At 36.7% G+C, this 24144-nt stretch overlaps 1 protein-coding gene across 22 annotated transcripts in view; it reads right to left on the minus strand.

Moving 5' to 3' along the window:
• The window catches only part of CADPS2 (calcium dependent secretion activator 2), a 544167-nt gene that overhangs the window by 222898 nt on the left and 297125 nt on the right, over positions 1-24144 (minus strand). For all 22 annotated transcript variants that reach the window (XM_082472263.1, XM_082472261.1, XM_082472259.1 and 19 more), the window contains one exon: positions 19215-19354. In XM_082472263.1, the coding sequence (XP_082328389.1) occupies positions 19215-19354 (140 nt within the window). The remainder of the gene's footprint in view (positions 1-19214; positions 19355-24144) is intronic.

Genomic DNA, 24144 nt, shown 5'->3' on the forward strand with positions numbered 1-24144 from the left:
TTAAATGGAGTAAGATGATTAAACGATTCTCAATATGTAATCAAAAATTATGGCTGGAAGTGTTTCACAATGTTGTCTTTTTGTTTTCAAGTATCTGCCTATCTGCAAAATTCTAATCATTGTATCCATATGCAGAAAAGATCCAGTGCAGATGTTAATTTGTTGCATGATAGAAATCAGGTGTTCAATTACAAATAATGGGGTGTATGAGAGAACGTCCAAGATTTCCATTTAGCTGAACACACGCATCTCAACCGGCAAGTGATTGCAAAGCATTCATATTGGAATTAGCTACTAACATGCACCCAAGGCACATCACATTCAACTCCTTTATTATCTTCATTATATAATATTCACATCTCCAGCCCTGTGTGTTACTTAATTTGCTACCGATTTAGGAGTCTGAATATTTGGTGATCTAAATTCTATGTATTGTACCTGAATTCTTTTAAAGGAATGTTTTTGATTTTTATCTAAACTCTAGAGCACTTTAACATGAGCAATTTTGTTTCCTAATATTACATTTTAAACAATCAAAATCATCTGCTTTTGTACTAAGGTAAGTTCCTTGAACTAGCAATATTCAAAGTTTTTAACATGTAAAGCCTATTTCAACAAAGTCTTCTCAACATGGTATCTAAATGTATTTTAGCAAAGTAACCACATAGAGGGGCCAAATATATTCACTTGGCTAAAAGATTTGCTTTTTTGAATATAATTTACAACAAAGACACAGGCTTAAAATTTACTTATTAAGATATTCACCATGCCAAGCTTATAGAGTGACACAATTCTGAGAGTATGAATAAATACCAGACTGATGCTGAATTATGTCCTAAATCAAGACCCTAATACTGAGAGTTTGCAAATTAGTTATTCAATAACTAGCAGGGCCATACCTCTAAAACCTTAATGTCAGATAATCACAGAGGAGACAATGAAAAAGATCATCTGATTAGATGGCAGAATAATAGCAGTGTACATCAATGGGGACTTCATTATTTTAAAAGAACATATGAAGGAGGTTTAAAAAAAGAAAAGTGCATTAATTTTTAATTCCTTTCGTTCTCTTAAAATCACTTTCAAAATATGTGACTGTCTAAGGTTCCTTACTCATTAAGAAAATAAATAAATGCTATTTCTAAGTATGTGGCAACTAGCAAAACCTCAACAATTATTCAAAGGTAAGAATAGTGAGGGATAATTCCTGTAACCAAGAGATGCAACACGGTGACCTGATGGGCCAAATGGGGCTGCAGATATGCTCTGAAAGCCCAGCAACACAAAAAGCGATTCTGAATTTCTTTTTGTAGGGCATATTATCTTGACTCCACTAACCCTGACTATTCTCCTCTTTCTGACCTTAAAACTTAATCATTTCACAATTTTGTTTGGCTTGCCTGGCCTATGGTGGCATTTGAGTTTTGTGAACACCTGGTGATCACTTGAGAAAGGTATTGTGTATTCTTAAGCAATGTTGTCTGACGGTTTAGAGAACAAGCTCTGGAATGAGACAAAATTGGGTTTAAATCATGGTCACTTACTAGTTATAAGACTTTGGTCAAATTCCTTAACCTCTTTATGCCTCAGTAATCTCTGTAAATTGATATAATAGTGATATCAATCATATTATACAAATGATATATAAATATATAAGTTATATAAACATATCACAGAGTTGCAAGAAATAAGAATATATCATAAAAATATAATCAACTAAGATATTTATATTCAAATAAGGTTTTTTTAATTTAATTTTTTAAGAAGAGTTTTAGGCTCACAGAAAAAATTAAAAGGTAGGTATGGAAATTTCCTTAGACTCTCTGCCTCGATACAAGCAAATTCTCCCCAATATTGACATTTTACACCAGAGTGGTATATTTGTTACAACTGATGACCCTATATTGACATATCACAATCACCCAAAGTCCATAGTTTAGGACATGGTTCACTCTTGGTATTGTTCATTATAAGTATTTGGACAAATGTGTAATGATACATATATACTAATCATTATGGCATCATGCAGAGTATTTTCACTGCCCTAAAAATCCTCTGTGTTCTGCCTATTTGTGCATTCCCTACCTCCACCTCTTGGCAACCACTGATCTTTTTATTGTCTCCATAATACTGCCTTTCCACAGTGTCATATAGTTGGAATCATACAGCATGTAGCCTTTTCAGATTGACTTCTTTCACTTAAGTTTATTTAAGGTTCCTCCATGTCTTTTCATAATTTGATATTTCTTTTTAGCACAGAATAATATTCTGTTGCTGGATGTACCACTATTTATCCACTCACCTACTGAAGGACATATTGGTTGCCTCCAAGTTTTGGTAATTATGAATAAAGCTGCTATAAACATCCATGTCCAGCTTTTGTGTAGACATAGTTTTCAACTTCTTTGGGTAAATACCAAGGGGCATGACTGCTGGATCATATGGTATGAATATGTTTATTTTTGTGAGAAATTGCTAAACTGTGTTCCAAAGTAACTGTACGATTTTGCATGCCCAACAGTAATGAATCAGAGTCCCTATTGCTCCACATCCTTCCAGCATTTGGTGTTGCCAGTGTTCCAGAATTTGGCCATTCTAGTTGGTATGTTGTAAGATAAGTTTTTAACAAACTTCCAATGACAGAAAATCCCTCTTATACAAGTTATTTTAATAAAAAGGACAAAGAAAAAAAGAAAAAATTGAGAAAAAAACTGCCCAAGAGGTTTAATGAGATTAAGATAACTTTGATTCCCCAAATTAAAACTAAATGAAAACATTAAAAGAAAAAAATTGTAGGCCAATTTCACTTATAAACAGAGATGAGAAATTTGGCAATGGAGATGAATATATGAATTACAGAAGAGAAGCCCAACTAGTTAAAAAGCAAATGGAAATTTACTCAAACTCATTAGCAGTCAGATAAACTGATGAGAATATTTAAATTTCATTTAATTTTAAATAGTTTCAATAATAAAACATTGTGTTCCATGAACATAAGGATGGCTGAACATCAGAAAACCTACCAAAGAAAATCACTATATTGATGACTTAATGGAGAAACATAATATTACCACCTTAATAGACACACAGAAAGCATTTGATAAAGGTGAACAATTTATGGTTTGATAAACCATTTAGTAAAGCTGTATATCAAGAACATAAAGCAATCACTGTGCTTAATAAAAGAAATTTTAGATATTGCAATGGTTAATTTATGCCAATTTGACTGGGCCATGGGGTGCCTAGATATTTGGTCAAACATTATTTTAGGTGTTTCTGTGAGGATATTTTTGGATGAGAGTAACATTTAAATCAGTAGACTGAATAAAGTAGACTGCCCTCCCTAATGTGGGTGGACCTCATCCAATTAGTTGCAGACCTGGCTAGAACAAAAAGCTGACCCTCCCCTGAGTAAGAGAGAATTCTCCTGTCTGACAGCCTTCAACCTGGAACACTGGCAATTCCTGTCTGAAACCTTCCAAACTGGGACATTGGCTCTTCCTGGCTCTACAGCAGCTTCTAGCCTTTGGACTAGAACTGGACCACTGGCTCTGTAGGTTTTGGAATTGCCAGCTTCCATAATCACAACAGCCACTCCTTATGATAAGTCTCTTAGTGCACACACACATGCGTGTGTGTGTGTGTGCGTCCTATTGGTTCTTATTCTCTGGAGAACCCTAATACAGATTTAGTTATTCTAAAACTGGGAAAAGGCAAGCTTGCCTGCTGTCATTTCTAAATAACACAGCATTCAAGGCCTAGGCCCATTGTATAAGACAAGAAAAAGAGAAGAGTAAAGACAGCAAATTAAGAGAAAAAAACTGCCATTATTTGCAGGTGACACAATCACCTACAGAAAAAATAGAACAAAATAAATTGTTAGAATAAGAGAATTGATCAAGTCAGCTTACTACAATCAGCACTATGCTTCTGTCCCACAAAAGTAAAGGTGGAAGGATGGGTTGCCTTCCACACATTAGTGTGGGAAAACTGACTTGTTGAATAAACAAAGTTAGAGGCCCTTCTTATTACACCATTCCAAAAGGAAGCTCTATGTGGGTTAAAGACATAAAAGTATAAGATAAATCTTTAAACCTAAAAGAAGAAAATGAAGGGGATTATTTCTGTGACTTAGGAGTAAAAGATACTTTTAAAATGACTCCAAAAGCACAAATACACAGAAAGAAAATTGATGAATTTGACTACCAAGCATTTCTGTTCAACAAGGTTATCCGTCAGATAACAGATCAAGAGGGTATCTGTAACAGCTAAAACCAACAAAAGTATGTGTATATCTGATTCTTGGTTATATATGGTAGAGAAATTCTGACGTAGGCCTACAAGTGGACATAAACAAGGACAATCAAGGGGGCACTGTGTATGGTGATGGACTGGAGACAGTTCGGGTGGGTGGTCATCATAAGAGGACTGCATAGGTAAAATGTGATAAATACTATGGAATGCACATAGTATCAAGAAGCAATGACCTAGAATAATATAAGCATAATTATGTACATAGGTCTTAAATGCTTAATGTTTAATGAAAACATAAGAAGTTGAATATCTTTAGCACAAAATATATAAACTTAAAAGACATACGCATACAAAACATATTCTATAAGGTTACCTAACATTCAAAGATACACTGTCCAATACAGGATGGACACCTATGCAGGTAGGAGCAGAGTAAGAGATGGGACCAGGGATGAAAGGGCTAAAAAGTAAAACAGAGGAAGAGCTGGTGACAGTGTGCCATGAAATGAGGAATATGAGTATGTGAATTTCTGTGCCTCAAATTCTAGAGAAACAGATAATTGTTTAAACTCTTCTCAAGTACATGTCCTTTTAGGTGAATAGATGTAATCTAGAATTTTAAGAGTCCATTGAATATGACTACATTTATAAGTTGCCATGGAGTGTTAACAGAACATGTAATTCATATAATATTGACATCATTATCTATTAAAGAAGATTTTTCCCAAATGGTGAAAAATGCTGGAACAAAAAAATGAAAAAAACATCAATACTCAAGAAAGCTGAAAACAATTTAGGAACTCAGTGTTATAACGATTTTAAAAACATACTAAGTTTTAAAGTATTATAAACTCTATCTGTTCAAGTTCCAAAATCAATCCAATAAAAAATTAACTTGTACCAAATTAAAGTAACATTTAAAATTTTATGACTGTTAACCTTTCCCAACCACAGATCACTTTAACAAAGTCTGCTGTGGGTATCCTCTTGAATTTGGAACTAAATTTATATCTCAGCTCTTACAGATATTCAAACTAATTATTTCAAAATGAATGTAGAATGACACTTTAATTAGTAATGCGTCTCCTGGCAATTTAGATTCTCTTGCTTCTCTCGGCAATTAAAATGGCAAGGCATATTATTAAGGTCCCACGATTCTTCATACCTCTTCCTGACAATTACCACAAGAAACATTAAAGGCAAGATCGCAGCTATAATCCATTCACTGAATATTCGGTAGCAGGATAAACACTTTCTCCTCCTTGCCTAGTAATTTTTCATTTCACTCATTACCCTTCAATCATTAATGCAACTTGTGCTCTGTCTCACAAAGTTCAACTTTTCATTTTACATAACCTATTAAAACCAACTGATTTTGTAGGAATGCAAGTAGTAGGGATAATTTTCATTAAGAAATAATTTTTAACACATTTATTCATGATATGACTCTAACAGTCAGAACATTAAATACATAGAGTGGTTGATGGTGGCAGAAAATATCAGTGGTGGAATATGAGACATCAAAAATTACTGTAGGGACTTCCCTGGTGTTCCAGTGGTAAAGAATCCGCCTTCCAATGCAGGGGACGCGGGTTCCATCCCTGGTCGGGGAACTAAGATCCCACATGCTGCGGGGCAACTAAGCCCGTGTGCCGCAAACTACAGAGACCGCGCCACCACAAGAGAAGAGAAAACCCGTACGCCACAACTAGAGAGAAGCCCGCGTACCACAGCAAAGAGCCCGCACGCTGCAAAGAGTGCCATAACGAAGATCCCGCGTGCCGCAGCGAAGACCCAATGCAGCCAAATAAATAAATATTAAAATAAATTACTGTAAATTGAATATATTAACATAACAAAGATGCACGCACAAAATTGCTGATACGGCTGGTGGGGTCAGAAAATAAAGAGAAGCACTTTTATTTTTAACTTTTAAATACTTAAGATTCTTTTCTCTCTCCAGTTCCTTTTTTTTTTTTTTTAATTTATTTATTTTTGGCTGTGTTGGGTCTTTGTTGCTGTGTGGGGGCTTTCTCTAGTTGTGGCGAGCGGGGGCTACTCTTCGTTTTGTTGCACGGGCTTCTCATTGCAGTGGCTTCTCTTGTTGCGGAGCACGGGCTCTAGACACAAAGGCTTCAGTAGCTGTGGCACGTGGGCTTCAGCAGTTGTGGCTCGCGGGCTCTAGAGCACAGGCTCAGTAGTTGTGGCGCATGGGCTTAGTTGCTCCGTGGTATGTGGGAACTTCCCGGACCAGGGCTCGAACCCGTGTCCCCTGCATTGGCAGGCGGATTCTTAACCACTGCACCACCAGGGAAGCCCCTCCTTTATTTTTTTAAAAAATTTTATTGAAGTATGGTTGATTTACAATGTTGTGCTTATACCTAAGATTTTTTTTAAAAGTTGTTATTATGAGGTGACTTCTATGTTGATTCTCTTATAATTCCAGTTTTTTATATTAAATATATATTATTACTGTAATAGGAAAATCTCAGTCACAGGAATTATTTTTATATCATACTATATCATAAAATTAAAACACGGCATTCACATGTGTGAAACTTCTGAAAATTGTAAAGCCCTATAAAATTTAAAGAATCTTTCATTAGGAACAAACATGGCACTTATTTGTAAATCATAGTTTGAATTAATTATTGTTTACGGAGAACAGCTAAAATGTACTGAACATTTATGTGCCAGGCACTTTAGTGATACTAACTCATTTAACCCTCACAGCAACCCTGTGAAACAGGTGATTACTATTCCACTTTACAAGTGAAGAACTGAGGTACAAGGCAGTTAAGAAATTTACACCAGCAGTGCACAGTGATGGGGCTACAGCCCGGTTGTACACTCCAGCCACTGCAACAAAGCTGCACTGCTATGGTATTACGTTGTCCTTTAGTAGCTTTCATTATGCCTTAAAACATTTCATCAATTATTCACATCTTTCACTACAAACACACCTAACACTATCACTCTCTCAGATATACTTAGTCAATCTGATGGTTAAACCTTTCTATAAATTTATTCATTTTATCCAAATGGACATGTGAGTGATTTCCAGCAGTTCCCTCAAAACCAGGGGCATGGAGATGATGTGATGAGGGTTAGCTGAGCTTCTGCTCAAGAGGAAGTTAGATTAACAAACCACCTTTCTTGGTACATCTGTACTAGTGTGAGAAAATGTGTAACCTAGTATCAGATTGGCAGGGTTTGTTAATTAAAAAGTGGAAATAATAGTGTTGTGTTAGGAAAAGCATGTTCAGTGTATACAAACTGATTGATTTGGTTGAAGCTGGGGGTTTGTGTTGGGTATGGAAAGGAGAAAAAGTTGTAAAGACTAGATGGGGACAGGTTTTTGAAGAATTTGAATGCTAGGCTAAAAAATGTAAATCTAATCCTACAGCAATGGGGAGGCACTAGAAGTTTTTTTAGTAGAGATATTAAATAGTATTCCTAAATTCCTGACTGCATTGGAAAACAGGTGAAACACGAAAATCAGTACAAAAGTCACTGAACAGTTTTTTGGGTTTTTTGTTGTTGTTGTTGCTGTTAGAATAGAGATTGAATTGGGGTTGGCAGAACGAATGGATTTATCTGTGGGAAAGACTATAGAGAGAGAGGTATTAACTACAATGGGTGAAGAGGAAGTGGTTAAAGACAAATGTAAAGATCAATCTAACCGGCAGAAAGGATAAGGCTCCCAATTTCACAAAGCTGGAAAGAGCTGATATTCAAATTTTCTCTGACTTTTGTTCTATTGCTATGCCCTTCTAATCTACTGTCAAAAGAAATTCTAAAAAAATTTTTCGTAAGTTCTGATATAAGAAATAAAGACACGAAAAGATACTCATAGTTTTATAAAGGCAACAAACATTCCTTTTTTTAAATTATGAAAATAAGATGTGCTTTTCCTCTGATTTAATACTAGCGTACTATCCCTTAAGGATATAAACGACTCCAGGATGAATGATTAGAAATGTTAATACTTGCAAACCCTTTGCTCTCCATTCATGTCACCAACACTGGTACTAATGAACATTTAAATTGTGGTGATGATTCTTTTTATAATCAGAACACACGTCTATCTGACTAAAACAAGTTCATTTGCTATCTTCCCCATGATCATGGGCTTACAACGATTTTCAGGCATTTCAAACACAGTCTCGATGGGGAACTGTGGCTGTGATGTTAGCTCCTGTCACCAGTACCCAATCGTGCTAAACTCCAGCTCTGATCATAAAGAGAAGATTAGGAAATATTCCTCATGATCATGTGTTATTTACAGAAAGAATTACAGAATTAAGTACACTACTAGACACGTTGGGACTACTTCTGAAGAGATTCTTTTTAATCAACTCTGTATTTCCAGACACTACCTTATCCATCACTACTTCCCACCAACACTCATTTTCGTCCCTTTGGACCTCTCTCGTATGCCCCTAAGCTATTTTACTCCTCCTTTTGTTTGGGGCTTCCAAATGAGGCCAGCTTTGCTGCAACATACATTGGTCAAATTCTTTTAGTGCTGTTGCCCTTCACTGATGCCATGTTTCATTCTTTCTAATTTATGTAATCTTCAGGTGCCTACATTTCTTGCTGATTTGGGCCATGTTTGGACCCTTTGAAATCTTTACAAATCTTGGTAGTAATCAGCCCATTCTTTTGCTTGTCCCCCTCGACTCCTCTCCCATGTAATGTATCCAAGACCCTTCCTATCTGACTGATGACCAAAGTGCTGGCTCCTTTTTGGTTTCTCTTCATTCTTCTTTGGCAGTTGTCGGGAAGAATATTTTCATGAAGTATTTCTGAGCTTATGTAAATGGAGTAAAAGTGTTCACCAAACAGAATTGACAGAACAACTTCTCTAATAAATGGGACTACTTCAAATCAGGAGGCGCTGTAGGAGAAAGAAAGTGAATAACTTATTGATTCCACAAAGATAGTATGAACAAAGCTCAAGCCTAGTTCTTTTTTGCCCTTAATAAGTATGGGTTACGTGATATGTCATTCTTATATACGAACCCTGAGGTATAATGCTACCCACACAAAATGCTGCTAAAGCCTCCTCCTACATTCCAACCACATATCACAGGAACAGTCTAAATATAAATGTTTGCAGATAATAGATATTAGAAATTTACTTCCTCCATCATAGTTTAGACAAAAAGCCATTTTAAAAAAAAGCATCGCTATAGAGAATAACAAAGTTTTTAGACAAGAATACATTTTTTTTTCATAATACAACCTTTAGATTTCATATAGAAATCTGTGGACTAATGAAGTTTCCTGCACTTCTTCTGGGACAATAATGTTTTGAAGCACACTCCAATAAACTTATATTACAGTGGTACCAATCAGACAGCATTATAATTTGAAGTTTATAACCAATATATCCAAACAACCAATCCAAAACTTTGAATATAAAAGATCTGTGAAATTAAGTTCTGCATTCTCCTCTTTCTTTGGAAAAGAAAACATTCATTCATTCAACAAATATTTATTTAGCTTCTGATAAGTGGTAGGCAATTTTCTAAAAACTGGGTTTAAAAATAGCAGTGAATAAGGCAAGGTACTTATCTTACAGAAATTAGATTTGGTTGGGGAGCTAGTTAACAGCAAATCACCCAAATGGAGATAACATTCTAGATGGTGAGACAGTCTATAAGCAATAGTCACTACCTATAATATCAGGTAATAAGGGTTTAAGGAATGAAGCAGGTTAAGAGAGCTGGCAGCAAGGAAAGAAGAGTGCTGTTCTATACAGGGTGGTCAAGATGAGCCTCACTGCAGAGATGGTATCTGATCTGAAAATTGGCAGAAGTGAGGCGGGGGTGGATGGGGAGTAAGAGTATTCTGTAATAACATCAGCAACTGCTACAGCCCTCTACCAGGAGCCAGCTAAGAATGCCCACGATGCAGCTTTAGAACTCTAATCTCAAAGACACCAATCACTCCCAGTGATTATTTTCATAAAATATCAGCATATATAATTGACTTCTCAATTACCTGAATGTCTTGGGTACTATGCTAACTTCAAAATAAAAGTCTTTTACTCAATAAGTATTGCATAAGCTATTCAGGCTTACCAATGCCTCCTTAAACAAAGCACATATACAACAATAATTTAAAAAAACAAAAAAAAATACCTGAGATTGAATTAAAACTAACTTATTTGGTATATACAAATTGAGATCAACAACTTATTGAAAAGAGAACAAATTTTAATACCACAAATAGCAAGATCTGATAGACTGTTTAGACCTATGTAGGTCAAGTAATACTTGTCTAATGATTTAAGAAAATTAAAACTAGCAATTGCACTAAACATACAAAAGGCACCACACCAGTTATTTAAAATAATACACTTTGAGAGCACATGCCATTTTTAAAAGAAGTTAGACTGCACTGGACTAAAATAAAGAGAGAAATTCTATCAGATTCTTCTCACTTGCTATTGGAGAAATGATCTCCAGGTGTTCTTTCTTAGAACTTGAGCTTATTTCTTTTTTTTTTATTTTTATTTTTTTTTTAAATATTTATTTATTTATTTATGGCCGTGTTGGGTCTTTGTTTCTGTGCGAGGGCTTTCTCTAGTTGTGGCAAGCAGGGGCCACTCTTCATCGCGGTGCGCGGGCCTCTCAATATCACGGCCTCTCTTGTTACAGAGCACAGGCTCCAGACGCGCAGGCTCAGCAATTGTGGCTCACAGGCCCAGCTGCTCCGCGGCATGTGGGATCTTCCCAGACCAGGGCTTGAACCCGTGTCCCCTGCACTGGCAGGCAGATTCTCAACCACTGCGCCACCAGGGAAGCCCGAGCTTATTTCTTAGATAAATCATTCAAGTCAGTTGCTCAGACACAGTTGTAAGCTCTTAGGCAATACAGTTGACCCTTGAACAACGTGGAGATTGGGGTGCTGAACCTCCACTCCGTCCAAAATCCTCCTATAACTTTGGCTCTCCGTATACACGGCTCCTCTGCATCCTTGGATTCAACCAACCGCTGATGGTGTAGTACTGCAGTATTTACTACTGAAAAACATCCCAGTATAAGTGGCCATGTACAGTTGAAATCCGTGTTGTTCAAGAATCAACTGTATTTTCCTTTTTCTTCCTTTGGACATAGAGTAGACAAAATAAAGTGAGCAGCCAAACACACACACACAAAGAGAAACAAACCACCACCACCACCTACAGCCATAACAGCTGTCAAATAAAAATGTAAATTAAAGCCTAACAATTAAGCAGAAGGCCCTAATGGGGGATATAACTTTTATACTCTCAAGGAATCAGTGAGGATTTGTGCACTGCTATTTTCCCATCTGCCTTTGAGCATTTTCTTCCAAATAAAGTCAAATGATGTGATTAAAACTAGAAGAAGGTTGTATTATAGTTTAAGGAATTATAATTTTTTTAAATGTTTATTTTAATGATTGTTACTAGTTAACTGAGAATTTACTATGGAACAGGCACTGTGTTACATGCTTTATCAGTATATCTCATTTCATGCTCAGGACAATCCAACTTCATGGTGGAGAAAAGTGAGGCTATGAGAAGTTAAGACCTGACCAAGTTTGCATAAAAAATGACAGGACTAGAATTTGAACCCAGGTCTAACTTCAAAGTCTGTGTTTTGTGTCACTCTGCACGTTGCTTCCTGTCTATGGAAATGTCCTCAACGAGAATAATGTGGATTGAAAATCACTTAACTGTTTCCACCCTGCCCAGGAATAGAAACACTTTCATCTTTCTTTCTTTAAGGGAATCCTAATTTTAGACTTAAAGAATTAAAAGATTTCAGAGCAGGAAGAAACTTAAAGATCATTTAATGAGTTCAATATGTTGTTTAAAGACGAAGAAACCAAGGAGGCACGCGACTGTGGACTCAGTGCTACCTGAAAGCAGAGCTGGCTGGAGCCCAGATCTCCCAGTCCAGGCCCCCTGCTGCCCAGCTGCAGCCCTCCTGAGTGCTTGAGAGGAGTAGAGCAGGGGGTCAGAAGCGGGGGGTGAAATGGAAATCATGTCTTATTTCTTAAAGTGTTTTGGTCTGCTTCATATTTTAAATATTTAATATTTTTCCTTCTTTTACTAGGATCTCAACTCAAGGATGTACCTGCCTTAGGGTTTTATTAATAGCTAAATATATTATTACTGTGAGCTAGCCAGCCACCCCTGTAAGCACATTATACACATTAAAACATTGCTCCTCCAGACAATTCTATGAGGTAGGTTCTACCAACATTTTAATTTTGCAGATGAGGAAACTGAGGCAAAGTTATGAAAGTTTTATAACTTGCCCAAGATCTCCTAGCTACTAAGGGATGGAGCCAGAATTTGAAGGCAGGCAGTCTGGCTCCAGAGTTTACACTCCTAAACGACACTGCCCCCTTAAATACTGGAAGGGCAGGACACCTCCCAGGCTCTCCTGAAGGCATCCTCTCAAACGTCTCCCTAACAATCAGATTTCTGATAAAACAAATTTAACTGTTTTTAGTGAAAACAAAACCTATTTCCTTTTTTTTTTAGTTCAATAAACTGCATTCTTTCATCATAAAAGAAGTATAATGACATCACAGAAAATTTGGAAAACAGAAACAATTTCACCCATAGTTGTATTCTATTTAGTATGTCTAGTGTATATCCTTTCTGAATTTTCATATGCGTTTGTTTAACACCATCAGAGTATAAACAATTCTATATTGTGTATTTTTCAAGTTAATCTTATACAACAGAAACCTGATGTTTCTAGTCAGTTATGATACTTCCTTTCCTTGCCTTGAGAGGATTCGAATAAACCCCCAAATCCGCCATATCCCTCCATGTTGCCCTTGCTTTTACCACTTCTATTCTTCCTGAACTCTTACACCCTCTCTCTGATGACATACTATGGAATGAGTGAAATATGCACCCGGCGAGGTCAGGGAGGAAATGATTCACTGAGTTATAATTTTCCAGGGGTCTAGGGAGCCATTCAAATTTTCTAGCCCACTGTCTCCTGCAGTAATTGATGAAACTGAGGCCAAAACAGATGCAGTGACTTAGCCAAAGTCAGTGACAGAACTGGGGCCAAAATACAAGCGTCTTGGCTCTTAAACTAGTGCTTACTCTTCAAACTATTATAGTACTGCCCTCCATCTATGCCAGAATTCAGCTACAAGTATCAGAGACAGGAACTAAAAATAAATATCTTCAAATAACGTCCAAATTTTTCTTGACCTTCCACAATGCTCAGGCCTTTAACCAGCCCAAGATTTTTGCTTTATTAACACAGTCAGTGTTACTATTTCCAAACTTCTGGATATGCACAAATGAATAAAAAGTACCACTGTGTCAAGTGTATAGTACAAAAATTTTACGGCAAGGCATCGATTAAGAAGAGGAAACCATTCCATTATAATTATGTGCATTAACTGTTCATAAAATTTTATAGTATTCCTAAATAGTTTTCACGATACTTTTTTTGAAAAGTGCTCCAAATTAATTAAGATAACCAGAGAATATGGTCTGTGGTTTCTGAAAGAAAATAAAGAAAAAAGGAACTCATCTGCTACCCTTAATTATTTGACCTAAAGTACCTTTGTTTAAGACGCCCAAATGTGATACTGAAGGGTGTCTAAAAGCAAGAGAATAGTTATTTGATGCATAAAAAGTAGAAGAAAATAACATATGTTAAGATGTTAGCCTCCTAGAGAAAAATCCTGTGTTGAACAGAAAGCCACAGTTTGAGCTTAAAGTTACAGACAAACTAATCTGTCACAGGAGAAATCAGAGAAGTTTTGCAAAGGAGTATAACAAGTTAAAACATTTAGTTTAATAATTACTAAAGCTATGTTTGAAAATGTTTCTAACATTATAATATAATTTATTAATCACTAGTTAATTAAAATGAAAACCATAACTCTTAATGATTTATATTAGTATATATAAAATGACATGAGTATTAAGGTATTTGGAAAATTTTTATCATTCTACAATAACTAAATCAATGTTTATAATGTACCACAGACAGACTTCTCTCCTGAAAACTGTATTCAGAAAAAGAATAAATCATTTATTAAGAAACTAGCAAACACGTTGTCAGAAGTTTTGGCAAGGCTACAAGGAGTGGGATTTCTATGAAACTGGGGTAAGCCAGAATGAGGTAATAAATTGGGAATGCAGAGATGTCAAAACATGGTTATTTTAGATAAGGACATGCAGAAAAGTCATGCTAAAAGGTCGATTTAAAATGAGGAATCAATTTTCCTTGGGAAAAAAAACAGACTTGTTTTTTTTTTTTTTTTTTTTGGCAGGTCCAGACCCTCTAAGTAAGTGCCACTTTGACAAAAATAAGATTTTCCTCCTTTTGGTCTTCAGACTGTCCCCTAAACTACTTGAAGAAAAAAACCCTAAGTCATAAGCAAAATAATGCAACTTTATTAGAGTGCAGTCATTTCACTTTAGGAGCAAATGCCACACTTGAACATGAAGAGAATGACTAAAAGGTTCCGTAGGCATCACACAGCAGACCCTGAATGCCTGGCCGGTCCTCTCTACAGGGAAGCGCACGAAACTAATAATGCAGCCAGCTTGGAGCTTATCCTGTTCTTCCTGCTGGAAGCTCACATGCTGTCTTGCCCCTGCAGCAAGCAACGGGCCCAGGGCCTTTTCTACCTTTATGATGTAAATTAAGGAGTTTTATATATGATACTCTCAAAGTATTTCAAAACATCTATTCATTCAATAAATGTTCAAACTGCCAAGCATGACTTTACACACAGAGAATTATGAGATTTATATGGTAGTGATTGGCTAAAATTTTATCTTACTGATTTTAACTGTGAAATAGTTCTTCTATAGTTATATACTCATGAGGTTTTCTTTTTCTTTCTTTCTTTTAACTATAAAAGTAATCAGCTTCATGCAGACTAGGTAGATCCCGGTCATAACGCTTCTACATATTTGTGACAATTGAATTTTCTTCTTTCTCCTTTTCAGTTGTAGATTTGTCATAATAGTCATTTGCTTTATTAGCCCCATTTTACTTTGCCTTTCTTTTGGCTGAGAAAATAACATTTGAATTAGGAAAACATGATGTAATAAAAACGACGATAGCTCTGAGATGTAAGTTAATACTGCCTCTCAGCCACTAGGCTATGCTAAAGGATAGTCCATTTGTTCACGAACACTTCTGTCTTCCAGTCACCCAGAAAAGAAGGAAAATAAATTCTAAAGCTGAATGTGAATTATTTAACCACTCAAAACCTAGCTGGAAATTCATTTAACAGATTTATATAAGAGTTTATGTAATTAGTTTATATGACTTACCCCCAAAGAACAAATGAACCCAAATTTTTACTAGCTAGATGTCACACAGTAATGTTTAGTTTGGCTTTGAATGAATGAGTCATCATTATGCTTATGTTATCCAAATTAAATATCTATTTTCATTTGCATGTAGTCAGTCCTATTAAAAATCTATAATGTATAGTCATGGACTGATTAATTACCAGAAGCATGAGCTTTAGATTGGTTATATTTTTCCTTCTGGTTCAAAAAAAGGTCATTTTAAAATGCAACAGTTGAGGTTCAAACACCATTTACTTCATTTATTTTAGGTATTTTTTTACATTAAATTATACCCTATCCCCTATAAATCGCTCTAAACCTTTAAGGTTCTTCAACTTAGGAATGCATGTTACTGTCGTTACTTTTCCCTTAAAACCCTAAGGAGCACACTATTACCAATTTCGTCTTTATTTATATTAACGTCTATCCTTGTTTACACATGGCGGGAGGTACTGGGGTTCAAACAGGTCTAAGAAACCTACGGTGTAATCAGGAACACACAAAAATACAGATAACGTTAATAAAAATATTTACTTAGAGATAATATAGGGGCCATATACACATAATAAATGAATAAAGGAGAATACATGTTAAAATAGTTCACATAAGAGAGATATACTTGTTGCCCACATTATTGAAACAGAGAATAGGTTTTCTACGACTAAAGTCCCGAAGGATTTCTAGCTCTGAAAAGAGCGCTGAGGACAAAAATCCATAACCCTCCAATTTACTGTTTAATCCATTTGGCAACTCTATCCATAAAAGGAGTTTGCCATATTTTAAAGGTAAATTAATTTTTTAACTGTCTCTTTTTCAATTATTCACTACTCATCTGTTAATCATTCATTATAGGATGAATTATTAACAAAATATAATCCAGCCTGAAAGCAAAATGCTATTAATCTACTAATTCCATTATATCACTGCTTTGGCATATGACAGAGCGCTTGGAAGAAAAAGGTTAGTTGACCTTCTCTTCTTAAACGTAATTAAGTTCAGTAAAATCCACCTATGAAGCACCACAGAAAATGATGTATAAGGTTAGGATAGTCATGTGTGTGTCAAGTCACGTTTTCCCATATACATCTAAACACAGGGGTGATATTCAAAATATTTAAAACTGTTACCACACAGGCACTGAGAAACCTAGACAGGTGCTTGTGGTCCCTGCCCAAAGTGATAAATTCCTATTATAGCAATGTTGAAATTCTGGTTGATCATTATTATTACACTCAGTAATGGTCTTACATAGCTTTTTCTGAATAACTATTAGGAAATATGATATTCTTAATTATGCTCCATAACACACCAACCAGCAGAACAACATCACAGATATTTTCAACTCTAGAATTTCTTCCTTTTACATACCATAAACTGTAGTTACCCAAATGTCTGGCAATGCCTGCTAGTATTTTTGTAAAGGCAGGTCACGATAGTTCTTGAGCTTTACAGATTAAATTCAGAGACTATGATATATTCTCTTTAGTCATCTCTTTCACCCATAGTCTTGGGCAGAAGTCAACTCCAGAACCATTCTGGGGGTCCTAATTTAGTCAAAGGTCTCTGAGGTGTGATACAAACCAGTTCTCCTTCGTTGCAAAGGAGTGATTAAAAAAAGCAAAAAAAAAAAAAATCAAGTCTTAGAAAGCAGCTGGATTGTACCACTTGCCCTGGAGCATTTTAGAGCAAGAAAATGCCAAGGATTAGAGCAGAGCTTTCTTTCCACGGGAGCTGAAGGCTTCAGAACTTGCTATGTGCCCAACTCCATATTCAATCCCGGTTCTTGGGTCAATCTGAAGGCTCTAAGGGTATTCATCACAGCGCTGCCCACGTGCAAATCAGGGGCCATCTTGGCGTTACAGTGCATAGGTTCCCATTTCCTGCTGTGCTATTCATCAAGAGACTGAGTTCAAAAGAGTAGGGAAATAACTACAATGTTTGGAACATAACGTGTTCCTTTTTATCTCCCTCTAGTTTCTACTAGTCTCTAAGCACTTTAGAGCAGTAGCCCTCTCTCTAGTCTTAAAGCACTCTCCAGCTATACCAAAATCGTCATGGTTGGCTAACAGCCCTTCCAGATCTCCTGCCTATGTATACGCCGTGCCATGTGGCTGGTGGCTGGACTGCCCTTCCTCCCCACTGCCCACCTGCTGGATTCATCCCTCAAGCTTCATCTCAAAAGTCAGTTGTCTTGTGAGACTTTCTTTGACTCCAGCTAGAATCAGGTGTTATTTCCACCCGTTCCCATTCCTCTCTTGTAGCGCTTATCACTCTGTATTATCATTATTTGTATACAAGCCTGAATCCCCGGCTAGCCAGTTCCTTCAGGCCTGGGATGGTATCTCACTGAGGCTTGCTCTGGTTGGCACAGAGGAAGTGCTCAATCCATGTCTGCTGCATAAATCAACAGTGAGGAGGTAGATGGAGGGCGGAAGAAAGAACTCTAAGTATTAAATCCCGGGAATTCCATCTGCATCATGAGTCACAGTTAGACGCTGCATTACTACATTAAAGATTCCATACTGTGGGATACCTACATTATTGTTCCCTTTCTAAGAGCCCACCCGCTGAGGTCTTCTTCCCCCGAGTGAGACTAGTTCTGACACTGCATACACACTGCCCACCCAAACCAAGGAAGCAATATGGTCCTCAGAGTCACATCCCAGCTGTAGTAGATACATCTGGGCTGCCTCTGCTCAGAGCCTAACTTTGTTTTCCCTAACAGTCATCTAAAGAATCCTTATCTTGTGGACTTACCGGTTAACTCTGCCACAGTGCTAGTGACTCAGCTCCAAAGCCAGCAGAGACGGCCCTCTGTACAGGAATGCGCACAGACTGTTAGATTTGCTGCTAAACTTGGGATGAGACACTTTAGCAACTGCTTCTCTCCTTAGTAAGAAAAGTGTTCACATTCTTTCCTAGTGGCTAACACCCCTATGGTAGAATTTGGCTGTAGCAAGTCCTAAGGTATTAATCTGAGAAAGACCTGGGTTTTAAAAAAACCCATTGAATTGGATTCAAGAGTTCAGACCTGTTTCCTCATCAGCTACAAGGGAAAAAGAATCTCGGAGATGGAAGTTGACTCCGACCCACAGCAATCCCCAGGGGCCAGTCCCTGCACTTCTGGTTATCCACCAACATCAGTTTCCTCCGGTACTGATCTAGTTTCTCACTCACATATTGGAATGAACACTCACGCCCCTCCCGTCAAAACTTGTACAGCCTCCTGGGTTATATCTGGACCACCATTAAACTTTAATGTTGTCTATGTAGGTTTAACTATTTCTGGGGATCTGAATTCCAGGCTTGTTTCAACTATTACTGTATTTTGAAATATATCTTACACGTTATCGCCATACATCACTGTTCTTTATCAATATAAGTGATGTGCAATACCAACACAATCAAGTACCAATAGTGTGTTAGCATGCAATCAGTTATATTAACTAAATACCCATGTATTCAGCTATAAAGATGTCTACAGATTTAAAAAAATTAAGTTAACCTATTAATGTAATTTGGCGGGAAAAACTCCATGTGAATGTCTGATATATTGGCTCTCAGTAAAATGACAAAAGTGATACAATGAAATCCAATAATTCAGGAGCAAAACATCTTCAAGTACACTCACCCACTATGTTTCATATGTGGTGGTTTGTCCATTCGCGCTGCCAATTTGATTTTTAAGTCAGAGTCCTGGCTATTTTTCGGAACGATCATTCGGTGCAACTCAGCTGACTTGGAGCTATTAGAAGTTGGGTATAATATCACCTGTAAGGGACAAAAATAACACATTTAGGTGCATAATACAGGATGTCTAAGGAGTAGAACTGAAATCTTTTCTATACATTTTCCTGTTTGAAAAGGTGGTGTCATGCCCAAATGTGTCTAATAAACCATTTCACTCCCACCACAGCAGATGGGTTTTCAATACAGACTGGTTTATTTATTTATTTTTTGACAAATATGTGTTTTCATAGTATCACATAACGAGTTTTCTTCCTGTGTCACTTCATAATGAATTAATAGCACAGTGGCTACAGTTGAATTGACAGTTGAAAAATACTTAATAGACACCTATAATTTCAAGATCACTCTAAACTCCTCAGAGCAAAGAAGTTCAGAAAGAAATATTCTTTGAAATTACAAATAGCATGCTCAGAAAGCAAAACCAATTATTTGAAGCAGCAAAATTATACCTCATGTTTTAATATTTTCATTGCAAAGCAGTGTTAAAGGAAATCAACTCAATTAGAGATGGAAAAGACTGATCGTCGCACATTTTCTGCTCTAGATCAGTATCAGAGAAAGATTTTTTTCCTGACTACATGTTTCCAAAACTATAAAGATGATATTATGATGACTGAAATAAAGTAATTATTTTTAATAAAACTGCTAAATTATCAAGTCGTTATTTCACAATCCCACATTCCACAGAGCCAACATAGGAAAGAAAAGCTTACTCTTCAGATGTTACGTACCATGTAGATAAAAAAAAAAAAGTATTTTCCCCTTTTAGTCAGTCATGACACTACTTAGACACAGCCTATATTCAAGCCTTAATGAATATTTTTAAATGGGAGCACTATATTCTGAAGGATAAAATGAAGATATGAAATGCAGTACATCATATTTTAAGCCATTTCTTATTTTAAAGCAACGTGAAAAGTAAAAAAGCTTTAAGTTTCTAAGAAAATGAAAGAACTATAAACATGCTCAGGTATGATTAAACGTTTTCAAAGCACATCATGGCAACTGAATTTGACATGCTCTGTCAAAAAAAAAAAAACTTCATTTCCATGTATAAGTGAAAATATGCACGAAGAAATCTTCAGGCAAGGCTCTTTCTCTCTCTAGGAAAAACAACATAGTCATAGGCTCAACTTCCAAGTTGTTAAATATATCTACTATTTAGAGACTTTTCTCAAACCTATCCATAGTCAGGTTCAGTCCAGCATATCTACACACTTAAGCATATAAAGGCTCAGCCAAGAGCAGATTAAACGGCATTTGTGATATTTTCAAAAATTATGATCAGATTCTAGAAAGAGTTCTTTTTGACTGCTGAAATAGCCAATGGAATATTTTACAGATTCTTTCTTAAACAATAGTAAAGGAAAATAAGTTAGTAATTTCTGGCTCAAACCAGCAGACAAAGGTATATCATTTTCAACTCAGAAGGTGATTCCACAAGAAGAGTCAAAGACTAAGACGGAGCTATACATCCTCTGTAGCTCTTACTGCTATTCCCCAGCAAGTCTGAAAAGCTTTTTCTATTTCTCCCTACCCCATCCTTTTAAAAAAAATTTGGCACGAACCACCTACAGACTTTATTCCTTTTTAATTCTTCTTTCTATGTTTATATGAAAATTGGTATTGTTCCAGACTCTAAATGTCATATACAGTAAGAGAATATTTAAATTAAAACTTTCGACAATTTCTCATTCTCTAAATGCTAATAATGGGTTACTAAAAAAGGTCCCAAAATAACTAATTGCAGTTTATCTCCAATTAAGGATCATCTCAGTACTGAACACCATCATTTCTGCCACATTTTAATTTTCTGATGGGTACCTCTAACTGAAGTCGGTGGAAGGATTTACTGCTTATCTCTGTTCAATTAAACATTTGAGTGCTTACTATGTGGGGACACAGAAAGATGAAAGAATATGGATGACTCCATAAGGAGCTGATAGTTTCTTCTTATCAAAGCTAAAAACTCAGATAATATCTGGTAATATCACTTCTTTCTCTTGCCCTTCTATCCCTAGGGTGTGCAGCAGTTTTCCGATATTGTTAGTCTCTGGGTTTATTCACCATCGTTTGTTTGGCTTCTCTGCTCTATCACACATGTAGCTAACTCCCTGTGTTAAATTTCCTCCATTTGAATGACCTGGAATTTTCTGTTTTTCTGGACAGACTCTAATAAAGGCGTAAACACTACCATATGTAACAAATGAAGGCCCAGAGATATGAAATCTATTACTTCTAAAAATGGTACTGGTGAAGAAACTCTGTTAAATTGTTACCAGGTTCCCAAATTGTACAAGCAGAAAGTGATCACACCCCTTTCCATGATTCAGCCATGGATGGTAACAGACAAGGAAGAAGCACCCAAATGTGTAGAGCCCAAAGGGCCAGGGAGAATAAAGGACAAAACAATTCTTTTCAGATGCATAGTAAGGGTCTAATCAAGAGACCCTGAACACTGTCAGGCAGGGTGCCTTCGCAGTGCCTGCCATGCCAGCATCTCACTGTTCTCACCGGACACGTATTGCTCTGTATTTCCCACTTCACCTTTTTTCGAATGGGAAGCTTAATGGTAGCTTCCCTGCCCCCTGCTCCACTGCTATATGTTGGACTTGTGCTTGAGCAGGGTGGGGAGGGGAGATGGAACAGCAGGCGGTTAACACGAACCCTAGTTCATTGGGCACCAGGATGCAAAGAGCCACAGCTGGACCTGATTGAGATGCTGGACTTTGAACTGGAAGTAAGGACAGGATGAAGCTTTGGGTTGTTTCCCTTGAAGTAAACGCATTCTATGGGTAGTTGGAAGGGTAAGAGAATTGTTGTTACCTTGGCTATAGGGATGAGCTATGGCAGATCATCTAACTGTTCACCAGGAGTCACGCTTTCCCTAGTACAGAACTGGTGCCAAGAAGCAGCTAGCCAGCCATATTTTCTAGCTCCCCTGGCATCTCAGTAGGGGCGTATGAAAGTTGTAGCTAATGGAATATGAAGAAAAGTGGTAAATCGTTTTGGGGAATGATGATCAAGATACAGAAGTGAAGAAGGTATGCCTTCTTACTCATCTGCTAGCCAAATGCAGACGACTCCAATGATCTAGAAAACGAGAGAGCCATAAGAGGGAAGAAACCAGAGCCCTGAATCACCACACGGAGGAAATCTACCCATCTATCAGGAACACCCATGATAAACTGTTACACAGGCACTATCGTTTTAAATTACTGAAATGTTGTCATTTGTTACAGCGTTTAGTAGTATACCAACTAGTACATGAACACAGGGTTTTGCTGCATAAGACTTGCACAGGTAGTAAGTGCTTGAAGACTTTTCTTTCACGATAAGCAGATAAAACAGTTCTACTTCAACAGGACTTAGTTCACGTTCAGAGAGGGATGTCTGATGTTGATGGTACAATAATTAGAATACTTAAGAGACATAATTTACTAAGGAGTCTTCTTGTGTTTTAGGTTCACACATAAGTTAAATCATAGCTCTGTACAAAATAGTTAGCTTCTTACAGAATTTAGCAAAGTAGCTTGTTCTTTGCTATTCATTTCTTAACTTTTCTACACGTATTTCTGCTTCTTCTAGTCTTTTAGTTTATTTTGGTCACCAACACTTTAAATGCCTTGTCATTTAGCATAACACAACACATTTTATGATTTATCTTAAATATAAAGCCAATGTATCTTCTTCATAATAAAATGTCAACATTACTTTCCATCTTTGCTAAAGTGTAATGGAAAACACAAAATGTTTTTTTCAGGCTTTGTTTAAAATTCTGTCAGATTTAATACAGAGGAAGAAAAAACTTAAAATGAAGTGTAAAAATACATATGTACATAATATCTAGAGTAATATGGGGTTCAGAAGGATCGTTCTCTTAAAATATACTTGTACAAACTGACACCCTTACATTATTTTTCTTCTATTAATATACATTAATTAAAGCCAAGCCATGTGCATCTGTACATATACTACATTATTTGAACTTTGTGGCCTATGAATTCACGACTTTCTAAATTTCTAAACTGTTTCAAAACTAAAAACCTAAAAACTGGGAGGAACAATCTAGAAGACCTGAGAGGGAGCTAGGTAGGCTCTGGGGGGAGGTAAAGAATTCACTGCCTTGTCCCATAAATCTCTCTTAGTCCAGAGGAAGAAAAAAAAAGACCACATGACTGCAGCAATTGCACTATGGTCTTTGAGTAAAATAATAGAGCTACATTTTTGGTATGAATCTAGCTCAAACATAGGTGCAATCAACAATTCTTAAAGGAATCAGGACAGACTTCATAGAGGAATCACTGCTTCATTTTGGAGTCTAAAAGAACACATAAGATTTATAAGATATTATAAGATACAATATACAAGACACAATAAAAGACACAGGGAAGGGACTGATAAAGACATGAGGCCATTGGAACTGACCCACCCTTAGAAAGTAGGCACACAATCCCGATGCTGACATTCTTACCACTACCTTTGCTTCTCAAGCCCTTCCCCAAGCGTGACTGGTCAGCTCTTCGTTCCCAGGGACCTATCCTCAGTCAGTTTCCACTGCTTGCCACCAAAGGAACTTCAACCAATACAAATGTTCATGACATTTTCTGCCATGTCAATTCTCTACCTTATCAAAAGGTAAGGGGAGAGCCCTGTGGAACAGTAACTTTTAAGGGTTAAGAAAAGGAAGAGAACTCTATAATCAAGACCAGAGGCCAAGGAGACAGAAGAAAAACGAGAAGGGTGGGATGCACTACATTCAAGGCAGAGAGTATTTCGGGGAATAGGAAGTGGCCGTCAGTGCCAAATGA

This window comes from Balaenoptera physalus (genome assembly GCF_965194825.1).
Source record: "Balaenoptera physalus genome assembly, chromosome: 8".
In the NCBI taxonomy this organism is placed as follows: Eukaryota; Metazoa; Chordata; class Mammalia; order Artiodactyla; family Balaenopteridae; genus Balaenoptera; species Balaenoptera physalus.